The sequence below is a fragment of the Alternaria postmessia genome (genome assembly GCF_024291825.1).
Source record: "Alternaria postmessia strain BMP 2775 chromosome Unknown scaffold_6, whole genome shotgun sequence".
NCBI lineage: Eukaryota > Fungi > Ascomycota > Dothideomycetes > Pleosporales > Pleosporaceae > Alternaria > Alternaria postmessia.
The window spans coordinates 45,377-67,756 of record NW_026260079.1 but is presented as its reverse complement, the minus strand read 5'-3'; the positions used below and the strand labels follow the sequence as shown (position 1 = coordinate 67,756).

At 51.2% G+C, this 22,380-nt stretch overlaps 12 protein-coding genes across 12 annotated transcripts; 8 read left to right on the top strand and 4 right to left on the bottom strand.

Annotated features, from left to right (window-relative positions):
• Window positions 1–471: 471 nt before the first annotated feature.
• On the top strand, window positions 472–1,372 carry J4E82_001533 (uncharacterized protein; the record flags this gene model as incomplete). The annotated part of the gene is made up of 3 exons (XM_051727843.1): window positions 472–649; window positions 868–1,287; window positions 1,347–1,372. The coding sequence occupies 3 exons, from the start codon at window positions 472–474 to the stop codon at window positions 1,370–1,372; spliced, it is 624 nt and encodes a 207-aa protein (XP_051592198.1).
• Window positions 1,373–1,972: 600 nt separating this feature from the next.
• J4E82_001532 (uncharacterized protein) lies at window positions 1,973–3,020 on the top strand (the record flags this gene model as incomplete). The annotated part of the gene is made up of 2 exons (XM_051727842.1): window positions 1,973–2,471; window positions 2,524–3,020. The coding sequence occupies 2 exons, from the start codon at window positions 1,973–1,975 to the stop codon at window positions 3,018–3,020; spliced, it is 996 nt and encodes a 331-aa protein (XP_051592197.1).
• A 175-nt stretch (window positions 3,021–3,195) lies between these two features.
• J4E82_001531 (uncharacterized protein) lies at window positions 3,196–5,170 on the bottom strand (the record flags this gene model as incomplete). Its single annotated transcript, XM_051727841.1, has 4 exons — window positions 3,196–3,545; window positions 3,641–3,990; window positions 4,058–4,773; window positions 4,826–5,170. 4 exons carry the CDS (start codon window positions 5,168–5,170, stop codon window positions 3,196–3,198), a joined length of 1,761 nt encoding a protein of 586 aa, XP_051592196.1.
• Window positions 5,171–6,170: 1,000 nt separating this feature from the next.
• On the top strand, window positions 6,171–7,472 carry J4E82_001530 (uncharacterized protein; the record flags this gene model as incomplete). Its single annotated transcript, XM_051727840.1, has 5 exons — window positions 6,171–6,195; window positions 6,268–6,733; window positions 6,783–7,083; window positions 7,138–7,169; window positions 7,223–7,472. 5 exons carry the CDS (start codon window positions 6,171–6,173, stop codon window positions 7,470–7,472), a joined length of 1,074 nt encoding a protein of 357 aa, XP_051592195.1.
• Window positions 7,473–8,129: 657 nt separating this feature from the next.
• On the top strand, window positions 8,130–8,742 carry J4E82_001529 (uncharacterized protein; the record flags this gene model as incomplete). The annotated part of the gene is made up of 2 exons (XM_051727839.1): window positions 8,130–8,237; window positions 8,299–8,742. The coding sequence occupies 2 exons, from the start codon at window positions 8,130–8,132 to the stop codon at window positions 8,740–8,742; spliced, it is 552 nt and encodes a 183-aa protein (XP_051592194.1).
• A 315-nt stretch (window positions 8,743–9,057) lies between these two features.
• J4E82_001528 (uncharacterized protein) lies at window positions 9,058–9,945 on the bottom strand (the record flags this gene model as incomplete). Its single annotated transcript, XM_051727838.1, has 1 exon — window positions 9,058–9,945. The coding sequence occupies one exon, from the start codon at window positions 9,943–9,945 to the stop codon at window positions 9,058–9,060; it is 888 nt and encodes a 295-aa protein (XP_051592193.1).
• Window positions 9,946–10,559: 614 nt separating this feature from the next.
• On the top strand, window positions 10,560–11,737 carry J4E82_001527 (uncharacterized protein; the record flags this gene model as incomplete). Its single annotated transcript, XM_051727837.1, has 3 exons — window positions 10,560–10,707; window positions 10,762–11,605; window positions 11,659–11,737. The coding sequence occupies 3 exons, from the start codon at window positions 10,560–10,562 to the stop codon at window positions 11,735–11,737; spliced, it is 1,071 nt and encodes a 356-aa protein (XP_051592192.1).
• A 98-nt stretch (window positions 11,738–11,835) lies between these two features.
• On the bottom strand, window positions 11,836–12,501 carry J4E82_001526 (uncharacterized protein; the record flags this gene model as incomplete). Its single annotated transcript, XM_051727836.1, has 1 exon — window positions 11,836–12,501. One exon carries the CDS (start codon window positions 12,499–12,501, stop codon window positions 11,836–11,838), a length of 666 nt encoding a protein of 221 aa, XP_051592191.1.
• A 337-nt stretch (window positions 12,502–12,838) lies between these two features.
• Window positions 12,839–14,720, top strand: J4E82_001525 (uncharacterized protein; the record flags this gene model as incomplete). Its single annotated transcript, XM_051727835.1, has 4 exons — window positions 12,839–12,993; window positions 13,041–14,308; window positions 14,362–14,476; window positions 14,525–14,720. 4 exons carry the CDS (start codon window positions 12,839–12,841, stop codon window positions 14,718–14,720), a joined length of 1,734 nt encoding a protein of 577 aa, XP_051592190.1.
• Window positions 14,721–15,608: 888 nt separating this feature from the next.
• J4E82_001524 (uncharacterized protein) lies at window positions 15,609–16,683 on the bottom strand (the record flags this gene model as incomplete). Its single annotated transcript, XM_051727834.1, has 2 exons — window positions 15,609–15,797; window positions 15,862–16,683. The coding sequence occupies 2 exons, from the start codon at window positions 16,681–16,683 to the stop codon at window positions 15,609–15,611; spliced, it is 1,011 nt and encodes a 336-aa protein (XP_051592189.1).
• An 824-nt stretch (window positions 16,684–17,507) lies between these two features.
• DRS1 (nucleolar DEAD-box protein required for synthesis of 60S ribosomal subunit) lies at window positions 17,508–19,996 on the top strand (the record flags this gene model as incomplete). The annotated part of the gene is made up of 2 exons (XM_051727833.1): window positions 17,508–19,199; window positions 19,250–19,996. 2 exons carry the CDS (start codon window positions 17,508–17,510, stop codon window positions 19,994–19,996), a joined length of 2,439 nt encoding a protein of 812 aa, XP_051592188.1.
• A 777-nt stretch (window positions 19,997–20,773) lies between these two features.
• On the top strand, window positions 20,774–21,767 carry J4E82_001522 (uncharacterized protein; the record flags this gene model as incomplete). The annotated part of the gene is made up of 3 exons (XM_051727832.1): window positions 20,774–20,885; window positions 20,935–21,311; window positions 21,381–21,767. The coding sequence occupies 3 exons, from the start codon at window positions 20,774–20,776 to the stop codon at window positions 21,765–21,767; spliced, it is 876 nt and encodes a 291-aa protein (XP_051592187.1).
• Window positions 21,768–22,380: the final 613 nt, after the last annotated feature.

The window sequence follows — 22,380 nt, the reverse complement described above, 5'->3', positions numbered from 1 at the left end:
TAAAGGTGTACGCTGTGGCTTTTCTCTCAAGTTGATAATATAGATGTTCATGAATACCTTCAGCGTAAGTCTCAATGTTCACGGCTATTACTCAAAGATACTACTGTTTCGTGTAAGCACACGTCCTGAACTACTCCTTGGATGGGACTTCCGCATTGGGACATCACTATGCGGAGCGAAGGACGCAGTTCATTCTCACCTCGAACAGGTGAGAGCAGAATGAGGACGATGCTTCGGCGAATCAGAGCGCTGGAATCCGGATATGGCAGTCCAGGTGCAATCTCCCGTTGACCGCGTGCACGAATTTCGACTTCACTGCGTCGTTTTCCAAACATAACGACCCCGCTTCCGTTGCCTCACAACAGCTTCCTTTTTCTCTCCTTCTACTCAGAGTCACCGATTTCTTCTGTCCGCATTTGCAGCTTCACGACTTCTTTCTTATCTTCTACACCTAACGACTACATCTTCACAATGCCGCCTAAGAAGGACGCCGCTGCCGGAGAGTCCGACGCCCTTTTGGTAGGCTTCACAAACAAGGAGACCAAGCTCTTGGCTGCTGCCTTTGTCAGTTCCACTGCTCCAGATAAATTTGACTATGACATTATGGCTACGTTGACCGGCAACACTGCTGGCTCTCTCAAGAAGATGTGTACGTAACCTTTCATTAATGACACTACTCAAAGTGTTCTCCAGTCAGAGTTACCCTCGAGGTACACCCGGCCACGTTGTAGCTGGAGGTGCAACGTAGAAACCGGTGTATACCTTCAGGGAATGTCTACGTGTCTAGGAATACGACCCAGACAAAACGGGCTCTTTCTTGTCAACCTGCACTTCAAATCTATACTAACATCATTTTCCATCGCTTAGGGCCGCCGGTAAAGAAGAAGGCTGCTGAGGGCCATGCTTCGTTCGCCGCCTTCCTTGGACAGGCTGGTGTCGCTGCTTCCGCAGCTCCTGCTGGTGGAGAGCCTAGGCCCAAGCCCCAAGCTCCTGTCAAGGTCGTCAAGAAGCGCAAAGCAACCGATGAGGCCCCCGAGGATGCCGAAGATAGCGCCAAAGACCTTGATCCTCCCTCTGCCACCGAAAAATCTGAGGGCGACAAGTCAGACTCCAAGAAGAAGAAGGTCCCGGCTGCCAAGAAAGGAAGGAAAACCCCAGATCAGAAGAAGGAGCCAGCCAAGGCTAAAGGACGTCCCAAAAAAGCTGTTAAGAAAGAGGAATCGGCATCCGAGGAAGAAGTCAAAGACAATTCTGTCGAGAACTCCGCTGATGGCGGTGATGGTCCTTGTAAGTTTTATTTCAACAAAAGATTGAGACATTGCTGGACACGGCTGACTGTGACTTAGGCGGCGAGGCTGAAGACGACATCTGAGACGTTCCTGATCGCTGGCTGTATTCATACCTCAACGGGGGATGTTTCTTCGTTGCACGCATGAAAGCACCGTATGTCCTCTAGGTATATGATGTTCTGTCGCTCGGCGCAAGGAGTTCCTGGATGATATGGCATGGGATGATATGATACCCCTGGTTGAGGCTATGATGGCTCTTAGAACTTACGTTGATCATGACATGCACTTCACGTGGTCGAATCAACGATAATACACTCTGCTCACGTACACTCTTAATGTGATATGACTGCTGCATCATACACTCTGTGAATGGATTCGCGACTGTACAGCCTACCAAGTGTGCTTCTCGACAAAATGCAAGCTTGAACATTTCAAAATGCGTAGAACCTCGGATGCTGGAACACGTCGTCGCGTTCCCACGTGATCGGGAAGCCGCAAGCCGACACGCCGCGAGGCCTCGTCGGCACAATTCCGCGCTCTCAAACCACATCTTACAAACCGTCCAACATGCCACTTACACACCGGAGTCATGCCTTAACAATACAAATGCCGAGCGCCACAAGGCGCTCTCTCCTTTACAGCATGCATATATACTGCGTCCGGTCTCTACCGCAGCCAAGAATATGAAAATCGTTCGTACCTCATCGTTCCTCGCAACATTCTTCGGCCTCCAACGAACAACTTCCGCGGAGCTCTCGTCCAGCAACACGACCTTCAATCCCCTCCAAGGCATTCAACAGTTTCCAATATCGTCCTACAGCGGCAACATGACACGCCTCGCACCTGTCATCTCGCTCTCGCACGGCGGAGGTCCCATGCCTTTGCTCGGAGACCCATCGCACGCCGCCATCACCAAGTCGCTCAAGACAAAGGTGCCCAAGATACTCAAGCTGGGAACATCTGAAGCCCCGAAAGCTATCGTTCTGGTGACTGCGCATTGGAGTACAAGCAAGGTCACTGTCTCCAGCGGCTCCAAGCATGAGTTGTTGTACGACTACTACGGCTTCCCACCAGAGTCGTACAAGATAAAGCATGATGCGCCAGGAAGTCCTGAGGTCGCTGAACAGGTAGCGCAAGCCCTGAAGGAAGCCGGTATCGAGTGTGAGAAAGATGCCAAAAGACGTATGTCCTCTCAGGTCCCTTCGGCTTAGCACATACTAATATACTGTTAAAGCATGGGACCACGGCGTCTTCGTTCCCATGAAACTCATTGACCCTTCGGCCACCACTACCATAGTCCAACTCTCAGTCCTCTCCTCCGAATCCCCCACACAGTCCTATGCCATCGGTCGCGCCCTCTCCACCCTCCGCGCCCAAAACATCGCCATCATCGGGAGCGGCTTCGCTACCTTTCACAACCTACGTCTCATGTTTGATGGCACATCGCGAAACCCTGAGTTCAAAGCTCTGAACAAGGAGTGGAGTAAGGCCGTTACCGATGCTGCCATGACAGAGAGCGACCAGGAGAGGGAAACCAAGTTTGAGCATTGGAGGAAGTGGCCGGGGGCTTACACTATGCACCCCAGAGGTGGAGCAGAACACTTTTTGCCATTGGTAGTTTGTGCGGGTGCGGCTGGGAAGACAAAGGGCAGGAGTTATGCCGATGATTTTACGGGAACGGATATGTGGAGTTACTATTGGGAGGAAGGGCATTCGCTGGGCTGGCTGTAAGATTCGAGAATTTTGGCTGTATGAAAGCCGATGGACTCCACAGTGAACAGCAAAAACGTGTCGTAGATCTGGCAGAAAATATTATTGGCTTCCTTTGTACTCTACATTGGTATCATTACTCCCATACACATCGAGCTCCACCCACCCTTCTCTCTCTCTGCATCTTCCTCACTCATCACCCGCTGATAGGTCTCATGCCATACCAGCCAATGACGCCCATCCCCATAAAAGCACTCAAACAACTAAACACCAACGCCACAATACCTCTCGCTGTGAAACCTTCTGGTAATCTTCCTGGACTCTTGTTCTCACCCGTAAGATCTGAGTAGTCAACTGTATTTCCCGCTGCGTTGCCGCGTGTGGGTATGCGGCCAGCTTCGCAAACGTCCCAGTGTGATTGTGGGATGGAGTTGTTTGACGAGGAAGAGGAGAGCTGGTCCTGAATGGCAAGCGGTGCTTCAATCATTGTGGCGGTCAATCCAGAAGCTACATGCCATTCTATGTGACAGTGAAACAGCCATACACCTATAACTCATGTCAGTCTCCAGTCATCTACCAACCAGCCACCCCACCTATACTGGCACGGGAACGCATGTCTCCATACTCGAAGGTTGACTTACCAGGATTATCAGATCGAAACCGCAGCACAATATGTCCGTTTGGTCGAACGAGAATAGTATCGCGTCGCATGGGTGTTGGATGTGGGTCTGGAGCATTGCCTGGGTCGTAGAAACCTGCGTCATCGGCACTGCGGGTTACCACTTGGAAGACGTGGCCATGGAGATGGAAAGGGTGTTTCCCAGGATCGTTGTTGTTCAGCACAATCTCCACGACTTCGTTCTGAGCAAGTACAAAGGCGTTTGTGTTACTGCCGTAGATGGTCGGGTCTGTAGCGTTGGGACCAGTGGACAGGACGGTGTATAACGTGGGTACTTTGGGGCTGACGTAGGTAACATCGTTGAAGAAAGCGCTGGATTGGATTAGCCCTGTACTATCATCAAAGAACATAGTGTGCATTGCAGATTTGGAAAACTCACTAATTCGCCCCATCATCCAAGTTGTCCATCTTCAAGTCTAGAGTAATTGACCGATCAACATGGTCAAACAGTCCCTCCTTATCGTACGGCACCAGAGCAAAATCATCAAAGGGTTCGAATGCCTCGACCGCCTTTGGTGTTGGTAGCTCTTTGCTATTGTCGTACACAAGCCAGCCCGTGACATTTGGATTCAGACCTTCTGGTACAGCGTCGAACAGGTCCTGATCCATGCTTCCGACAAAAGCAAAGTTGGAGTTGGTATCATTCTTAGCGGTGACAAGGACGCTATATCGTTGCGCCGCGGTGATATAAATCATCTCTGCGTCCGTCGGTTCGGTGTACACGCCGTCGACTTCAACAATGCGCATGGTATGGTCTTCGAACCAAACGTACTGCGCAGCGAAAGCGCCCATATTGACCATCCGGAAGAGATATGTTTTTCCAGGCTCTATGCTGACAGTCAAATTCTGGGTGTCGTTCAACAGTGCTGCTTGAGGTACGGGTTCTGCGCCCGAAGGATTGGCGATGTTGATGAATTCTGCGAGAAGGTTGTGCATAAGATCATGATACCAATCAGAAAGCGTTATGACAACTTCTTCGTCGTAGAGATCTTTGTATGGATCTTCAGGATCATGTACAATAAAAGGACCTCGAATACCATCTGGATATTGGCCGCGCTCATGGCTGTGATACCAATATGTGCCCGGTTGGTTGACCTGTACTAGTAAGAAATTGGGACCACTTTCCCTCGAACATTGCTAAACTCACAGTAAAGTTGTAGGTAAAAGAGCTACCTGGGGGGATCCCACACTGTGAAACAGCTACTGGACCATCCATGTGCGTAGTACCATTCATGTACAAGCCGTGGAAATGCAGACTCGTAGACTCATTCCCCAAGGAGTTCTTGACATTGACAATGACTTGGTCACCTTTCGTGACGACTATAGGTGGCAGAGGCCATTGTCCGTTGATGCCAATGACTGGTCGTGTTTGCTGGCCGTCGGGATTCGCGTGGACCCATCCTATGTCGAAGTCATGCGTGACAGTCGCACAGGATGTGATTGATATTAGTAGTGAGAGTGGGAGGAGAAAGTTTGATAGTGAGATTGCCATGATGGCGTGCGAGGAGAGTACTGGAGACTGGAATTTTTCGGATCCTGTTACGGGTGATCAAGCTGCTTGGAGTACGACTGAACCTAGGAAGCTCTCGTGCTACCATTCAAGTTAGTGCCGATGCAAGAATGCACTCGTCAAACACATGAGGTAAGATGCGACGTGCGGAGATCAGATAAGACGACCTAAGTATTCCGACCCCCACCTCCTCAAGCCATCATGTTCGGAGCCGACTTATCAGATCATCAGCTCATGTTCTCGACGGGGGCTGGAGGCGGCCACAAAGTGTCGCAAAGTGGGGCATATGTGTTTTCTCCTCATGAACTAGGCTCAGGAGGGGTTGACTTGTGCAATCGTCCCTGCATCATGTAGAATTTTCCTGTCTCAAGGCAGCGGCAAGCGAGCTCCTCTACCTTGATTTGCTGTGTGGAGTGACATTCACCGGCGATTATCGGTCCATCTGATAATCTGGACCATGATCGACCCAGGTATTGGGGTAAGCGATGGCGCCGAAGGACCAACAAGCCCGCACTAGCCTGCGCTACAGAGTCTTAATCTGATTAGGCGCGCTGGGCGTGCGGAGAGGATAATCGCTCATGCAGAGGAGTTGGGCTCTACAGAATGTGTACTGAAAGTCCTTTTGTTCATGGGTTCAGTTATGATGGAACGTGGAATTGTCGCATTCGTCCAATGACATCAACGCCAGAAGAACCCGACTACATATCTTATTGATGCGGCGGCAGCAACACAGCTATCCTGAAGCATGATCGGTCCGTCGTGATATCGGGAGGTAAACTCAAATTCACAAGCAGGGTCGTCGTGCATGCCCGACTTTCGGCTGTTGTCTAGCGCCATCTATACGAACGGTAGGCACATGTTAGCACACCCTCTTCTTCGGGAGTCTCTGCATGTCCCTTCATCTGATTAGATCCCCTCCTTTGTCCTTTATCTATACTCCAGCGGAAACAACAGATTCAGCAAATCTGGTAGTCTGTTCAAGATGCCAAACGTCTTTGCTGTGCCAGGTGCGTCTGCAAGAACCGTCATCATTGACTTCGTAACATGAGTAACACCGTCTTTGTCTAACTTCAACCAAGTTTTCTTCATCTGCTTCCGAGAGTGTCTGGAAACGAGCATTATCGTCTCCGTGCTTCTCGCGTTCCTCAAGCAAACTCTTGGCCCTGAACATGATGCTATTGTTCACAAGCGACTTGTTCGACAGGTCTGGTACGGTGTCGGCGCGGGTATTCTGATCTGTCTAGTCATCTGTGCTGGAGTCATTGGTACTTTCTACACGGCTGGACGCAATACCTTCGACAAGGCAGAAAACATTTGGGAGGGCGCTTTCGCGATTCTTGCAAGCGTCATCATCACTCTAATGGGAGCTGCCCTACTCCGTGTTAGCAAGCTGCAGGATAAGTGGCGTGTGAAGATTTCCAAGGTCCTCGAACAAAAGGACTCGAAACTACCCATCAAGGGCAGACTAAAGCGATGGACTGAAAAGTACGCCATGTTCATTCTGCCCTTCGTTACTGTGCTCCGCGAGGGTATTGAGGCAGTATTGTAAGTACTTCTGTTCACCCTGAATAGTAGATGCTAAGTAGTCAACCAGGTTTATTGCAGGTGTCGGACTGGGCGCACCGGCGACCAGCTTTCCTCTCGCCGTCATTTGTGGTCTTGGTGCAGGTGCCTTGGTCGGATTTCTCATCTACAAGGGTGGCAACAAAACCTCTCTGCAGATCTTCCTCGTCATCTCCACATGCTTCCTTTACCTCGTAGCGGCCGGCCTGTTCTCCAAAGGTGTCTGGAATCTTGAACAGAATGCTTGGGTCAAGCTTGCTGGAGAAGGTGCAGCAGAAGCAGGTGCAGGGCCGGGTAGCTACGACATCAGGAAGAGTGTTTGGCACGTCAACGTAAGTTTTGGTCATTACTGGTCTTCTGGGTTTGTGTGCTGACTGCTACGACAGTGTTGTTCGCCACTGGAGAATGGTGACGGCGGGTGAGTAAATGTCTCAGTCTGGTTGAGTCTTATCGCTAACGATTTCGTCTCAGTTGGGGTATCTTCAACTCGCTCTTTGGCTGGCAGAACAGCGCAACGTACGGGTCCGTCATTTCATACAATCTTTACTGGCTAGTGGTTATTATTGGCTTCGCTTTTCTAGGCTGGAAAGAGGGAAAGACGGCCCCCTCTCAGCATGCGCAAGTCGAGAGTATTGCTTCCAGCGAGGAACGTGAGACCACGGGAAAGAAGAACAGCGGTGAAGGCATCATGACCACCACTGCTGTAAGAGAAGTGGAGTAGGCGGGTTTAGGGATCCCCGATTCGGATCCTGAGGCTGTACAATTGCGTGCCGAGTATTTATGGACATGGTGGGAGGCCTGGCCGTCAGCAAGGAAGCTTGTTCTGGACAAAACAGCCGCTAATGCAATCCACTCTAAACGAAGCTAACGCCGCACACCCCCATGGCCCCCAAGACACCGCCCCTGAATATCATCCGAAACCCCTCAGATTGCCTCTTCGCAGTTTGCGCATCGAACGCGTGTCGTTGATCTTGGATGTGGGTCCCGATTGATGGTTTGCGTGGAACTGCTGATCATGGAGACGTTGAACAGATTTCTAGATTACTGTACTAGTAAGCCCTTCTCAACGGTCGCGCTACTTTTAAAAGAAATACGATCCAAGACAGCGCAACGGCAAGATGACGGGCTGACATGATTACCCATGCTCGGGAACCGAGTTTCGTGGCGGAGCATTCGTGTTCTGTGTTGATGCACAATATTGAAGTATACATAAGTGGAGGCCAGCTGCTCTCCCACGCGCTTGCTCACTCCTACCTTCTCGCTTTTGCCTCGTGTCAATCATTCGCTTTTTCTGTATCCTTCAGTCCACTTTGACTTCGGACGTCATTTCTCTAGAAATCACCCACTACGCGTTGAATCAATTCACAATACCGTAAAAATGCAGTTCAAGAATCTCGCAATCCTCGCTGCCGCTGGCACTGCCGTCGCTGAGTTCGCTATTATCACCACACCTATTCCCACCAATCTGGGCGAGGTTCTCACAAACGTACGTTCCCCGATCTACGCGTCCTCTTTCTCAAATCTCTAAAGCTAACCTATTTATTCAGGCCGACGGCTACGCCTCCTCAGTCCTCAACGAAGTCTCAATGGGCCTCGCATCCCTCACCCAAGGCTCCGCTCTCTCTGCTGCAGCATCTGCCCACAAGGGTCTCGCATCCTTTGTCGCTACAGCCTCATACTCCATTCCCAGCGAAGTTACCAAAGTCGGTGCGCTTGAGACTTTCTCCGAGACACCAGCGTGGTACAGTGCGCTCCCGAGCGACATCAAGAGCTACTACGACAGCTACAACGCCGAAGTTCAGAGGCTGGTCAACCAGGCTATTCTAGGCGAGAACGGCACTACTGCGTCTACAACCAGGTCGGGATCGGGTGGTGCGACGGGTGCCAGTGCGAGCTCGGGCCCAAGTGAGACTGGTGCGGCTATGGGTAACATGGTCGGCATGATGGGTGCCGGTGTTGCTGCGGCCTTTGCGGGTGTCATGGCTCTGTGAACGTCGGGGTGAATTGCGCAAGGGTGATGGGTAAGATTGGGCTTTATAGAGTATGCTGTTACACCTTCTATTGGCTGCCCTTTGCTGGGATGTGGTTTGGTTAAGAGGAAGCATGATGCCCATGTTTGTAGTTGAGTTTTAGTATGATACCTCGAATTCTTTTCTTTAGACGCCTGGATCCCGAAATGAAAGGCATGTTCTTCACAAATTCGCATCTATTGTTCGCCGTCTATCTTCTGCATCTATTCCATCAATATCTCGTTTGCTCAGAGACCGTAGAAGAAGTCAACAAATACCAAGCAGACCTTAGCCCTACTACAGTTGACTCTCACCCTTCGGCTGCGCCAGCTTCGCAACCTCGGGATCTTTGGTGACTTCCTCATAATCCGGTCTCGGGAGCTCGAACGCCTGGGTCACTCTCGCATACGTAATTCCACCCAGCCTAGAGACCGGCTTAAGCACAGCAGGATCAACAAGCACGCCCTGCTCATCAATAGCATCTTCCCTAACCCAAAAGTTCACCCCTTCCACAAACGCTGTAACACCCGTCTTTTTGTCAGGCGTAGCAGGATTCTTGCTTGTCCATTCCACCGTATCAACAAGCTTTCCTTCAATACTGAACACGGCCTCTTTCACGCGATCAGGCTTAACATACTTGCTCTTCTCCGCATGCAACCCACTGAACGCCCACTCACTCACACCGACTGGCGCGTTTATACTCGTATAGTTGGCCGCTTCGATGTACTCCTCAGTGATGATGTTGATGACAGCCTCCTTGGTCTCAATGAGATTCTTTAGTGTATCCTTCGCTTTATCCATCCCACCGGCAAATCCCAAAACGAACATTGGTGGATCATGGTTTACGAGGTTAAAGTAGCTGAACGGAGCAAGGTTTGTGGATTTCCCATCTGCACTGATTGTTGAGACGAAACCAATGGGGCGGGGTACAATCGCGGAAATGAGTAGCTTGTAGTTGTGTACTACAGGTCTGCCTTCCTCATAAGGGTTGATAGAACGGTGTGACTTTTCCAAACTGGAGGGCTCATTGGGACCAGATCCGGTTTTCCAGTCGGGCTTTGGGGTTTGCGTGTAGTGGAACGATGATGTTGCGTCAAAGGGTGGGCGGGAGGCTTCGACAGCTTTGAAGTCGCCGTGAGGATTGCGTTTGATTTCCTTTTCGGCGTCTGCTCGTCCAGATGCCATTGTGGAAGAGGGGCGTAGCAAAAACTTGTGATGGGACGTTGCGATGGTTCTGCGGATTTGGTGGCTGAGCTTGGCTCTACTAGTGATCACGGGAATGATGTTCTTATACGTCGACATTGTAGCTGCTGTTTAGTCAAGGATGATCAATCGCGCAAGAAAGGTGCTCTACGGCAATTGGCGGATATAATTCCGAGCCTGCATAGAGACATGAGGATAGCCGCGGAAGTGTACCGAGACTTTTCAGGCCCCCATCGTAAACTTCTTGCGATGACTGCAGGGATTCAGAAACTGCTGTGTGAACTGAAGCTATTAACAGACGTATGTTCTTGGCCCGTATGGAACGTTTAACTGTTGTCATCTCCACGGTTACACTCGGCGGTTTCCAGCAATGACCGTGATTGGTAACGTCATGTACCCCACCATACCTTCCAGCTACCCCGCCATCAACGATAACGACACCAGTGCTAAGTGGCAGTCCTATCACGGAAGCTGGAAGAGGTGAGAAGGAAGCTTATAGATATGCTGCGCGACCGTGCACGATAATCTGTCTGACGTTTGACTTCTGCTGTCCATAGCTGTCTACAATTCCATCCTCTGAACATATTCCAAACACAATGTCCTCGGGTGATGATTACCAAATCTATAAGCTTGGGAACTTCAAGCTCAAGTCTGGTGGAGAGATACCAGATGCGTTTATCGCCTACAAGACGCTAGGAGACCCATCGCTTCCGGCTGTCATATACCCAACATGGTATTCTGGGAGTATGTGCAGTTCAATTGGAGCTTAGTTGGAACGCTGCTGATTCCACCGTATAGCGATATCCGACAATATCTGGCTTACAGGCTCGGACAAGACACTTAACCCTTCCCAGTACTACATCATCATGCCTGCATTGTTCGGCAATGGCCAGTCGTCGTCGCCATCAAATATGCCAGATCTCCGCCCATTTCCAGAAGTGCTATTTTACGACAACATACGAGCGCAGCATGAGCTTGTTACTAAACATCTGGGCGTGAAGCATGCTCGTGCTGTTCTTGGTTGGTCCATGGGCGCGGGACAGACGTATCAATGGGCGACGCAGTTTCCTGACTTCATGGATCTTGCAGTACCATTCTGTGGGAGCGCAAAAACGAGCCTGCATAACCAGGTTTTCCTAGAAGGTGTCAAGAGCGCCTTGTACGCCGCTCTAGGGACAAGCTCCGCAGGTGTCGCAAAGCCAGATCTACAAACTGCTCAGGGAAAGAACATGACTTTCTCATCCGAAACCCGAGAAGCTGGATTGAAGGCTCTTGGACGCGTGTACGCCGGCTGGGGCTTCTCTCAAGCATTCTATCGTGAGAAACTATACGAGACCGCACCTACGCTCGGGTTCAAGAATCTGGACGACTTTCTTGTCAACTTCTGGGAAGCTTGGGCGCTTTCCAAGGACCCAGAGAATATGCTAGTCATGGCGCATACATGGCAGGCTGCTGATTGCTCGCAACAAGAGCCGTACGATGGCGACTTTGAGAAAGCGATGAACGGTATCAAGGCGAAGACACTAGTCCTGCCAGCGAAGACGGATCTTTACTTCCCACCAGAAGATTCTGAGATTGAGGTCCAGAATATGAAGCCGGGCGTTGGAACACTGAAGATATTCCCCTCTATATGGGGCCACTGGTATGTCCCTTTCCCCAGAATGAACGCGTGCTTGGAGCTGACCATCGACACAGGGCTGGTGGGCCAGGTCAATCCACGGAAGATGCAAAATGGCTTGATGCGGAGATCAAAGACTTCTTTGCCAAGAACTAGTTCCGCGAACTACGCCACTTGATTGAAGGGCAGAATCGAACGCCCTTGAATGGCTGCCTAGTGGGAGGTGCTCGATTATTCCCTACAACGACGTGATACTATCTTTCGGCCAATTTGATAGCCTCAACTACCTTGAAACGATCTTTGCTGCCATGGCGTTCAATGACGTATACATACTCAACGTCCCAATTTAGAGCTATAGGTATGGCTTCTTCGAGGTGGGCAAACACTGGTTTCTCTAGTAACCCACTTGTGAGCAATGTGTGATCCATCACTGTTTTTGTGGTCAACATCTTGAGCTTTTCCACGCGAACCTGGCTCTTCGCTTGCCCCACAGAAAGGTGAGGCGTAAAAGGCCGTCGGTCTGCGTTTACTTCGGGGAATTCTTTCTGCAGGGCCGCGTGAAGCTGTTGGACACTCTGGGTGGTAGGACCCAACCAAACAGTTGTGCTATTGGGCCCGTGGTGAAAAACCCCTGGAGGATCCGCCTCGAGTGATATCTGGAATGGTCGTATGTCTTTGATGGCGCTTACAATACGTGCACGTATGTCGGGCTTGAGAGTTGACTGCGAGCCGTTGCCATGCCCACTAGGCTCAGAAGGCTCAGATAAAAATGGGTATAACAGATTGATGTGTGCAGGCCATCGCTTGAAATGCTTGTCGTATATACCTCGAACTCGATCGATTGGCGCAGCAATGCTAGATGGAGGTAGCAAGACCAGCGCAGTCTTGTAAGTGAGATGTGCCGGTAATGATGTTGCCATGTCTGATGGTGGATTAGTGAGGCGTGTTGAAGATACGCTGGGGACGCGTCAATGCTGGTGTTGAGCCACAGTGGCGCATTATTAGGGGCTTGGCAACGGGCTGCTCCCAAGACAGATGCATCCTCGACTTCTGATGTCGCATTCACTTTCCAGACTGCAACTCGGGAAAGATCGCGTCGCCATGTGGGAGCGCTGAATCTTTCATTACACTCATTTCCCAGCCGCCTCTCACGACAAACCTCCTCGACACGCGCATTGATTGCAACTTCCTTCGCGCCGCTCGCCGCAGCACCCCCGAAGTTGCGCGACTCTGCAGCCCCGACTCTCGACTTTCACCATGGACGGTCAGAAGAAGCCCACCCGGCAGTTTGGTGTCACCAGCGCCATCTCCGAGGCCGCGCCCACCGAACACGACATCAAGCTGAACGACAAGCTTATCGAAACACTTAAAGCTGAGAATGTCTTCGAGACTCCCGAAGGCAACCGCAGGAGGTAAGATAGCCGTTCGGCACACGATTGCGCCAAGCTAATCTTGTCAGGGAGGAGGTGATTGAGCACATCCAGAAAGTCGTCGAAGAGTTCGTCCGTCGCGTCGGCAAACAAAAGGGTGTTCAGCAGTCCGTCCTCGATGCTGCCGGCGGCAAGATCTTCACTTTTGGTAGTTACGCTCTCGGCGTCCACGGTCCCACGTCGGATATCGATACTCTCGTTGTCGCGCCCAAGTTCGTCACCATCGACGAATTCTTCAAAAACTTCCCTCCGACCTTCAAAGAAATGTCAAACACGGAAGACATCACCGAATTCGTGCCCGTCGAAGATGCCTTTGTGCCGATTATCAAGATGGAATATCGCGGTGTGAGCATAGATCTACTATTCACGTCTCTGCCCAAGAGGTCGTCGATACCCAGGACTATGGAGACGATTGAAAAGAAGGACCTGGAGGGTCTCAGCGAGTCAGCGACACGGAGCGTCAATGGCACACGAGTAACCAACGAGCTCCTGGACGCGGTGCCACAAAAGGTCAGCTTTCGACACGCGCTGAGGGCCATCAAACTCTGGTCGAACCGCCGCGGCATCTATGGAGCAGTCTTCGGATACCCTGGTGGTGTCGCGTGGGCTATCATGGTTGCGCGTATCTGTCAGCTATATCCCATGGCCAACGGCGCTACTATCGTTTCCAAGTTCTTCAGCTTGATGTACAAGTGGACCTGGCCGCGACCCGTTATGCTGAAACACATCGAAGAGGGCGACTTGGGTCTTCGTGTATGGAACCCCCAGGTCTACGGTGGTGACCGAGCTCACCTCATGCCTATAATTACACCTGCATTCCCTTCCATGTGCGCTACCCACACGGTGATGCCATCGACACTGCGCATCATGAAGGAAGAGTTCGGACGAGCGGACAAGATCTTACAACACATCTTCTCAGGTGCCAAGGACTGGGATTCCCTCTTTGAGCGACATTCCTTCTTTACCAAAGACCACAAGTACTACCTCAGTGTCGTGGCCGCGAGTCGCAGCAAGGAAGCTAACTCCACCTTCTCCGGACTCGTGCAATCGAAGATTCGTCACATTGTCAAGGGCATCGATGATGGACAGACGGGCATCGATACAGCGCGCCCTTACATCAAATACTTTGAACGGTACCATCGCTGCAAAGACGATCAATTTCATGAGGTCACGCAGGGTTCGCTTGACTATATGATACCAGCATCTGAAGTACCTGCTGAGGGGACGGAGCCAGCCAATGGCGACACCCACATTATCTACACGACTACTTTCTACATCGGTCTCACTCTACCTCCAGGTGAGTATACTTAGTTTGCCAAATCTCTCACCTATCTCTGACTGTTTGTGTAGATGCTACAAAGTCGCTCGATATCTCCTATCCAGTGAGTCAGTTCAGGAGCTATATCACTGACTCCGACCTCTACGACGACAAAACGATGTCGGTCAAGGTGGTTCATACCCGCAAGTAAGACCCCCACCTTCACTCATGCCCAGACCTCTGCTGACTTGCTAGCACTGCGCTTCCCGATGACGTTTTCGAGAAGGGAGAGACTCGACCGAAGAAGCCTAGCAAAGACAAGAAGAAGAAGGACGCGAAAAGTGCTAAGCGCCACTTCGCCGATACAGGCCTTGACGTGCGTGACTCCCACCTCCTCAAATCCTCTCGACGCTCGCCCGCGCCAGAGAGCAATCTTACGTTACCATGCTAACCATTGTGCTGATATAGGACAGCGAGCATTCAGCAGCAAAGCGTCGACAGTCCGAGCTTGCTACCAATGGAGTGCCTACTCCAACGGCAGCATAAGCTCCCTCTCAGCTAAGCTAGCACATGTTCGCTATTTCTCTTCTCTATCATTCACTTGATATCCCATGGGTTTTCTGACATTCTTCTTCATTTCAGTTCTGCCTGCACTACCGAAGGTGCGGCTCGTTAGCAACCTGCCTGCCTGATCACGCAGGTCCTCATCGACTAGAGACGCCTCCGGAGTTGCGACTCGACGCCGCATCAGGTGCGTATCAGTACATCCGAGGGCCTCTAACAAACAAAACCAGAAAAAAAGTAGGAAAAGACTGCACCCAAGCGAGTCACAAAAACACTACAAGAAGGTTTGATCACGCACACTTTACTTAATGCATCACCCCCGTTCTCTAGTTGACGTTGGCTGGCGTTCAAAATGCATCACATGGCGTTTGTGAATAGCGGGACAGGTGGTATTCGTCCACGCAATGGAGTCACAATCACCAAGGGGAGCGATCAATTTGCTTTACACCACACGAGGAAAGAAGGGTATTCGTGGCCGCGAATCGGGATTCTGTAACTAATACGCAAACTCTGTACACCAGAAATCTAAAACATTTGAAGCCTAGGGGCTTCGACAGATTCAAGAATGATGTCTTCGTGTATTCAGAAATGTGATGTAATAAATGTTATGCACAACATGATTCGATAAAGATACCACCACACATACTCAAGCCTGAAACAACCCACACCGGGGTGTTCTGTACGCATGTCGCAATTACAAATCATGTAGCAATGTATGTCGCATCGTAATCATATCAGTCGTAACCATGTTTCCCCAACACTGAGTGATGACCACTCATGATGTGACAGCAACAGTACCGGCAGTACCACCCAGTCCAAGGATACCGTCCATTTCGCAAGTAACAGTACCGACATTCTGCCAGTAAGGCATGTCACGAATGTAAGGCACTTCGGCTCTCTTAGCACCGGTCAAGGCTGAAGCGGCACTGGCCCAGTTGAAGTACTTGTGGCAACCTACACAGAACTAGTCCGCTCCGTTAGCCAAAGATGATCTGAAACGAGAAAGATGAGAAGTGGACCTCACTCACCATACTATCACATCCCCCATCCTTTTCAATGACCAACTGACAGTTCGGACACCTCTTTCCATCCAACTTTTGCATATACTTGAGTGTGTCTTTTTCCTCTTCACTTATCTTCTCGTCGACATGCTTGGCCGCATACTCCGCACATGTAACATCTTTATGCCAAGCAACAAGGCACTGGGCGCAAGATCGGAACGCACACTCGTGACAAGTAACTTGCGGGTACCCCGCCGCTGCCGTGTCTGGTAGACCAATTGCATTGCACATCGGCGATGGACAAGTGAGTGGTGCTGGACTTGCAGTTTCTTTCCACACCTCCAGCATTTCCATGTTGAATTTCTCCAGTGGAGCGCCGGGCGGCATATAGCGTAAGACGAAGTCGTGGGACCAGGGTACTGAGCAACCAGGTTCTAGACAGCCGTTGTTGATTGTTCGTACGCCTAGTGTATCCATCTTGGCAGAGAGAAAGCGCCCAATGCATGTTTTACAGACGGAGTCGACTTTCCGTTTGCTGGGGTTACGGGCTAGATGGGCGACACAGGCGAATGGGACGTCTGTTGGTCGCCAGCGACCGCGCTTTGGAGGAACCCATCCTACGAATTGGTCTGTAGGTTTCTCCTCGATGCAAATGCGGCATGTGAAGTCGGTTGGCGGTGGTTTGCGTGGCTTGGGACTGGGGTTTGGCTTGCGCTTCTTCGCCCAGGGATCTGCACGCGGGCGACGTTTCTTGGTGACCTTCGTTGGGGCGGCTTTTGTAGCTGCTTGTCTGGTATGAGATCGTAGGACTCGGCTGCTCGTTAAGGGTGGTTTGACGGCTTTAGGCATTGTGTGACGTTGTGGTCAGTGACGTAGTGTTGCAATCTCAGTTGATCGTTATGGCTAAAGCGGCCGATCAGAGTAAGGAGTGTGACAGTGGAGGTTTAAAGACTGAGGATTGACTGACAAGGCTAGTTATACGAGGCTGAGGCTGCAGCTGACATCAGTATAGCGATGCCGGAAGGCGGCATGGGTGCCTGATTCTTCACTTGAATTGATAGGCAGTGACTCATGGGAGGTCTTCCGTTCGTTTGTAGGAAGTCAGTAGCCTGGAATTTCGAAGTATGAACCCGCACATGTTGCCAGCCTGACGCATGGTTGACTACTCAATAGATAGGTTATTGGATGAAGGTTAGCAGTTGCAGTGGCCACATAAGAGTAATTACAAGGCAAGCTACTCTACAACAGGGCGGCTTCAAATTATTGCGACATCCAGTATCGTGGAAAGGCGTGAGTCGTCAGTTGTCATTGGACCATGTTCGTTTGCCGCAAATGTCTCTGATCCAAGGATGCCTGATAGGCAGTCAACACGCTAGTCACGAGCTGCGCAGCTCCCGAGTTTAGACGATCTCTACACGAGAGCGGCCGCAGCAGGCGTAGTGTTCGCAACAAACGTGCTAACCAATTAGAAGGGTGCAAGTATCTTCACGACGCGGTATGGTATGGTGTTCGCTACAAGTTCGAGACCCACCTCCTCGTAGTGGTTGCGGCGACGCTGCTTAGCGCGACAGGGGTGCGCTGAGCACAGATCCCCCGGGCCCGAACTTTTTTTGCGACGCTTGTAAGTGCTGAACTTTCATAAACGTGACGATTCATATTGATATCACGCAATTATGGCACCAGATCTTGACGACGATTTCATCTTCACAATCTCCGACCACGACGATGTTTCCGACGACGGTGGCGCCGACGACGCCGCTGCGGCGACGGCCAAACTAGCTGGAGCCGGGAAGAAGAGGAAATACACCGAAGATCCAGACCTCAACGTGAAGCCCAAAGAGGTCGCGTCCAAGAAAGCAAAGAAGGATAAGAAGAAGGGAAAGAAGGGGAAACAAGCCGACGCCGAACCAGAGCTCGAAGAAGATGGTGATGCGATGCCAACACCAGGCGAAGACGTCGAACAGAACGACGACATTGCTAGCGACTTCGAGTTCGCAGTCGGCGACATAGACACTGGCTTTGTAGAGGAGTTCGATGGCTGGGGCAATGACAATGGCACAGTAGCGCAGGAGTCACAGAAGAAGGGCAATGCAGTCGACGTTGATGATATCATTGAGCGGAGACGGAATAAGAAGAGCGCACAAGCAGCCATAGACGCGGAGTCGCCAGAGGCCTCAGTCAACGGTGATTTTGAGGGTTTTGGCGACGATGATGAGCTCATGGCCGAGGACGGGTTTGGCATGGGCGCAGCAAGCGACTCTGAAGACGAGGAGGATCAAGATGAAGAAGCCTCAGGTGATGAGGGCAGTGGAGGCAATTCCCAAGAGGACGACTCGGACGACGAAGCAGAGGTACCCCACGTACCGCATCCCATGGACCTCGAGGGTGCCGAGACAGAAGACGAAGTGGAGAGTGAGCAAGAGGATGCTGTTGAGGCTAAGAAGGCAGCTGCTTTCTTCGCGCCAGAAGACAGCGTACCTATCAAGAAGAAGAAGGGCGCGAAAGGCAGCACAGGGTCCTTCCAAGCAATGTCACTCTCGCGACCCATCCTACGAGGTTTGGCATCTGTGGGTTTCACCGAGCCGACGCCTATTCAGAACAAAGCAGTTCCCATTGCGATGCAAGGCAAGGACGTCGTGGGAGGAGCCGAAACTGGTTCCGGTAAAACGGCCGCCTTCCTCATCCCTATCCTCGAGCGTCTTCTCTACCGCCCAAAGAAGGTTCCTACAACTCGTGTCGCTATCTTTATGCCTACGCGTGAGTTGGCGGTGCAATGTTTCAACGTCGCTACCAAGCTTGCGTCCTTCACCGACATCACTTTCGCACTAATGGCTGGTGGTTTCTCAACGCGCGACCAAGAAGCTGTCCTGAAGACACGACCAGACGTTGTTATTGCCACACCTGGTCGTTTCATTGATCACATGCACAACACAGCTGCTTTCCAGGTTGAGCATCTCGAGATTCTCGTCCTCGATGAGGCTGATCGTATGCTCGAAGAGGGTTTCGAAAGCCAACTGACTGAGATCCTGAACACCATTCCAAAATCGCGACAGACCATGCTCTTCTCTGCTACGATGACAAGTTCGGTTGACAAGCTGATTCAAATTGGTATGGACAAGCCGGTGCGTCTGATGGTCGATGCCAAGAAGCACACTGTAGCTGGTTTGACGCAAGAATTTGTGCGATTGAGGCAAGGCAAAGAAGACAAGAGACTTGCGTACCTGATGTACATCTGTGAAAAGATCTACACCGAGAAAGTCATTGTCTTCTTCAGGCAGAAGAAGGAGGCGCATAGGGTGCGAGTTGTCTTTGCTCTGTGTGGGCTTAAAGCCAGCGAGCTCCACGGTAACATGAGCCAAGAGCAGGTAAGAAATTGTAGAACGTCCGAGATATGACACAATACTAACAACAACAGCGTATCCAATCCGTAGAAGCCTTCCGTTCAGGCAAGTCGGCCTACCTACTGGCTACCGACGTTGCCTCACGTGGTCTTGATATCAAGAACGTCTCAACAGTCATCAACTACGAAGCACCGCAGAGCCACGAAATCTACCTGCATCGTGTCGGTCGTACCGCTCGTGCTGGACGAAGTGGTCGGGCCTGCACGCTTGCCGCAGAACCCGATCGCAAGGTTGTCAAGCAAGCTGTCAAGGCTTCTCGCGACCAGGGCGCCAAGGTAGTCAGTCGGCAAGTCCCTGTCGAAGAGACTGACAGGTGGATGAAGAAGATCAAGGACCTCGAGGGTGAGATTGAAGAGGTTCTCGCTGAAGAGAAGGAGGAGCGTGCCATGAGTATCACAGAGCGTGACCTCAAACGAGGTGAGAACTTGATACAGCACGAAGATGAGATCAAGGCCCGACCAAGACGCACATGGTTCGAGTCTGAGAAGGACAAGATGGCAGAGAGGGAAAGGGGTGCTGCCGCGCTCAACGGGCAGGCCGGAGGATCGGTCAAGGGCAAGGAGAAGAAGAAGAAGCTCAGCGGCAAGGACCGAAAGAAGCTTGAGATGAAGGATGTCCGAACAGAAGGCAAGCTGTTCAAGAAGGGCAAGGCTGATCGAGGCCTAAGTACCGGCAAAGCAAAGGAGAAGCAAGCTCACGCGAAGAGTAAGTCCAAGAAGATTGCGGCGAAGACTGGATCGTTCAAGGGCTTCAAAGACTAGATGTTTTGGTTGTTAGTTTCGTGGCTGAAAGTATATCCTAATGATACCACTTTGCATCAATATGCAGTAATCATTCATATCAAGTGAGGCTATTGCTGTACTGCCTGATGCCATCATCCAGCGATACTCGTTCCGAGAGACGTTTGTTCACTGAGGGAGGCAAGTAGTTTGGTCCGCTCGATGATGGGTCTGATGTCTGATTGATCTCATCTGCCAAGCAAGCCCCTTTTTGGTCTAGGCGGATAACCGGGAGCTGGCGGACGAACATGGCAGATTTATGGGCTACCTCAATTTCCAGGCACCACTTACTTTACTGCCACCTGTTTTTGACACGTACACTCCTTTCAACAAAACTCACATCACCTGCTTCTACCGTTCGGCCTTACTCTTTTGCAATCACACTTCCTACTTCTGCATTTGCGACAGGGTTCGTTATCAGCTCGGCTTATCGGCGGCTTATTCGACAACTTTCTAGTCTGGACCCGCTCAGCTTCAACAGCTATTGCAAGCTCGACAGTGTTTGTTAGCTTTTAGCACGCTCGCCTTCAACTACGCTGTAGTTTTATACTCAGCCTGCGAATACGTATCGTTCCACGTCATCCTCGGACGATTTCCTGCAGCCTAGTACTCCGAGCATAAGCAAGGCGCGCATACGAGCCTCGACTCCTTCGAATAAGCGCAGCGGGGCACACCTGTGTACAAAGACACGTCGTGATAGCGGACTTCGGCATTGCAGGCACTTGAGAAGACGGCGAGACAATCACAACCTTTGCAACCATGGCATCAGTACAAACGCGAGTCAACGGCAATGGCACCGCAGTGCGGCCTGCACAGGCAGAGAAGGAGGGCGCAAAAGAGAACATCTTCCTCTTCATCCCAAATCTGATTGGTATGCGCGTCCTTTTCACGTTACGGCGACCTGACTAACAGACTCTCAGGATACTCGCGCGTCTTCCTCGCCTTGATTTCACTCTACTACATGCCCCTCCACCCGCGCACATGCACCCTCCTCTACAGCATATCCTGCCTGCTCGACGCGCTCGATGGATACGCGGCCCGAGCATATGAGCAGAGCACCAAGTTTGGTGCCGTGCTAGACATGGTGACGGACAGGTGTACAACAACCTGCTTGCTCGTCTTCTTGGCGCAGGCTTTCCCTCGCTTCAGCATCGTCTTCCAGGGCCTTATTTCGCTGGATCTGGCCAGTCACTACATGCACATGTACGCGACCCTGAGCATGGGTGGCAGCGACCAGAGCCACAAGAACGTGGACGAGAGCAAGGGTTGGTTGATGAAGCAATATTACTCCAACAACGTACGTCCTACCCGACTGATATCTCGTGTGTAGCACAGGCCACAAAGCATATACTAACAACTTTGACAGAAAGTTCTCTTCACCCTCTGCTTCATGAACGAAATGTTCTTCATCGCCCTCTACCTCCTCTCTTTCAGCTCCCCGCTCCTCTCGCCCACCCTGTTCTCCGACCTCAACAACCCATCCTCCATCCAGCCCGGTTCGCCTGCCGCTCCTAAACCCTCCATGTTCTTCGCCAGTCCTTTCTCCGCCGCAGCCATGGAGATGGCTCGTGCTAACAAGATGGACTCGACGGTCCCGTGGATCTGCATGCTTACCTCGGCTCCCTTTATGGCTATCAAGCAATGGATCAATGTGGTACAGATGGTCAAGGCGAGTCAGTGGCTTGCTGAGGGTGACAGGAAGGCGCGGAGGAAGGCGGGTTTGCCTAGGAGGGGTTCCAAGAAGAGTCAATAGATGACTTGTGACATGTGACAAGGCATGAGACTGGCGAGTTACACGTATGGAGCCGGTAAAGGGGCTCACTGGTTGAGGAGACGCGCCGCGCGCCGAGTGGTATTTTGGCGGCTGCACCTGCAGACTTTCTGCGTGCACATTCGGCGCATTTCATTTTCACTTTTTCGTCCATCTACTCATATTGTAGTGATCTGCGACTTCACTTGTTTGTTTTACTCCTTCATTCGCTTTCAGCTCAAACTTTTCTTGTACGATTGCATCTTTGCCTCTCAACAGAAGGGCCATACGGCGCGAGATGAACATGTACTCCATAGAGTTACATAATAATACGTTTGTTTTCACTGCATGAAAACTGTCCGAAGCTGAAATTGCGATTTTCATTGCGCTATGAATAGTCTGTGGTCCTCTAGTTCTTACTATACCGTCTGTTTCCGTCAATACAACAACAATACGCAACTCATGCAATCATGTCAAATCCGCTCCAGCCCGTTCTTCCGTTCAATAATCTCTTTCTGACGGGAGGAACACCGATGCTCACGTCACCTAACTTGATTTACTATTCTCTGACCTGACCCTCCTCAGGCTCCTCTGATTTGAGAAGCCTTTCTCTTTG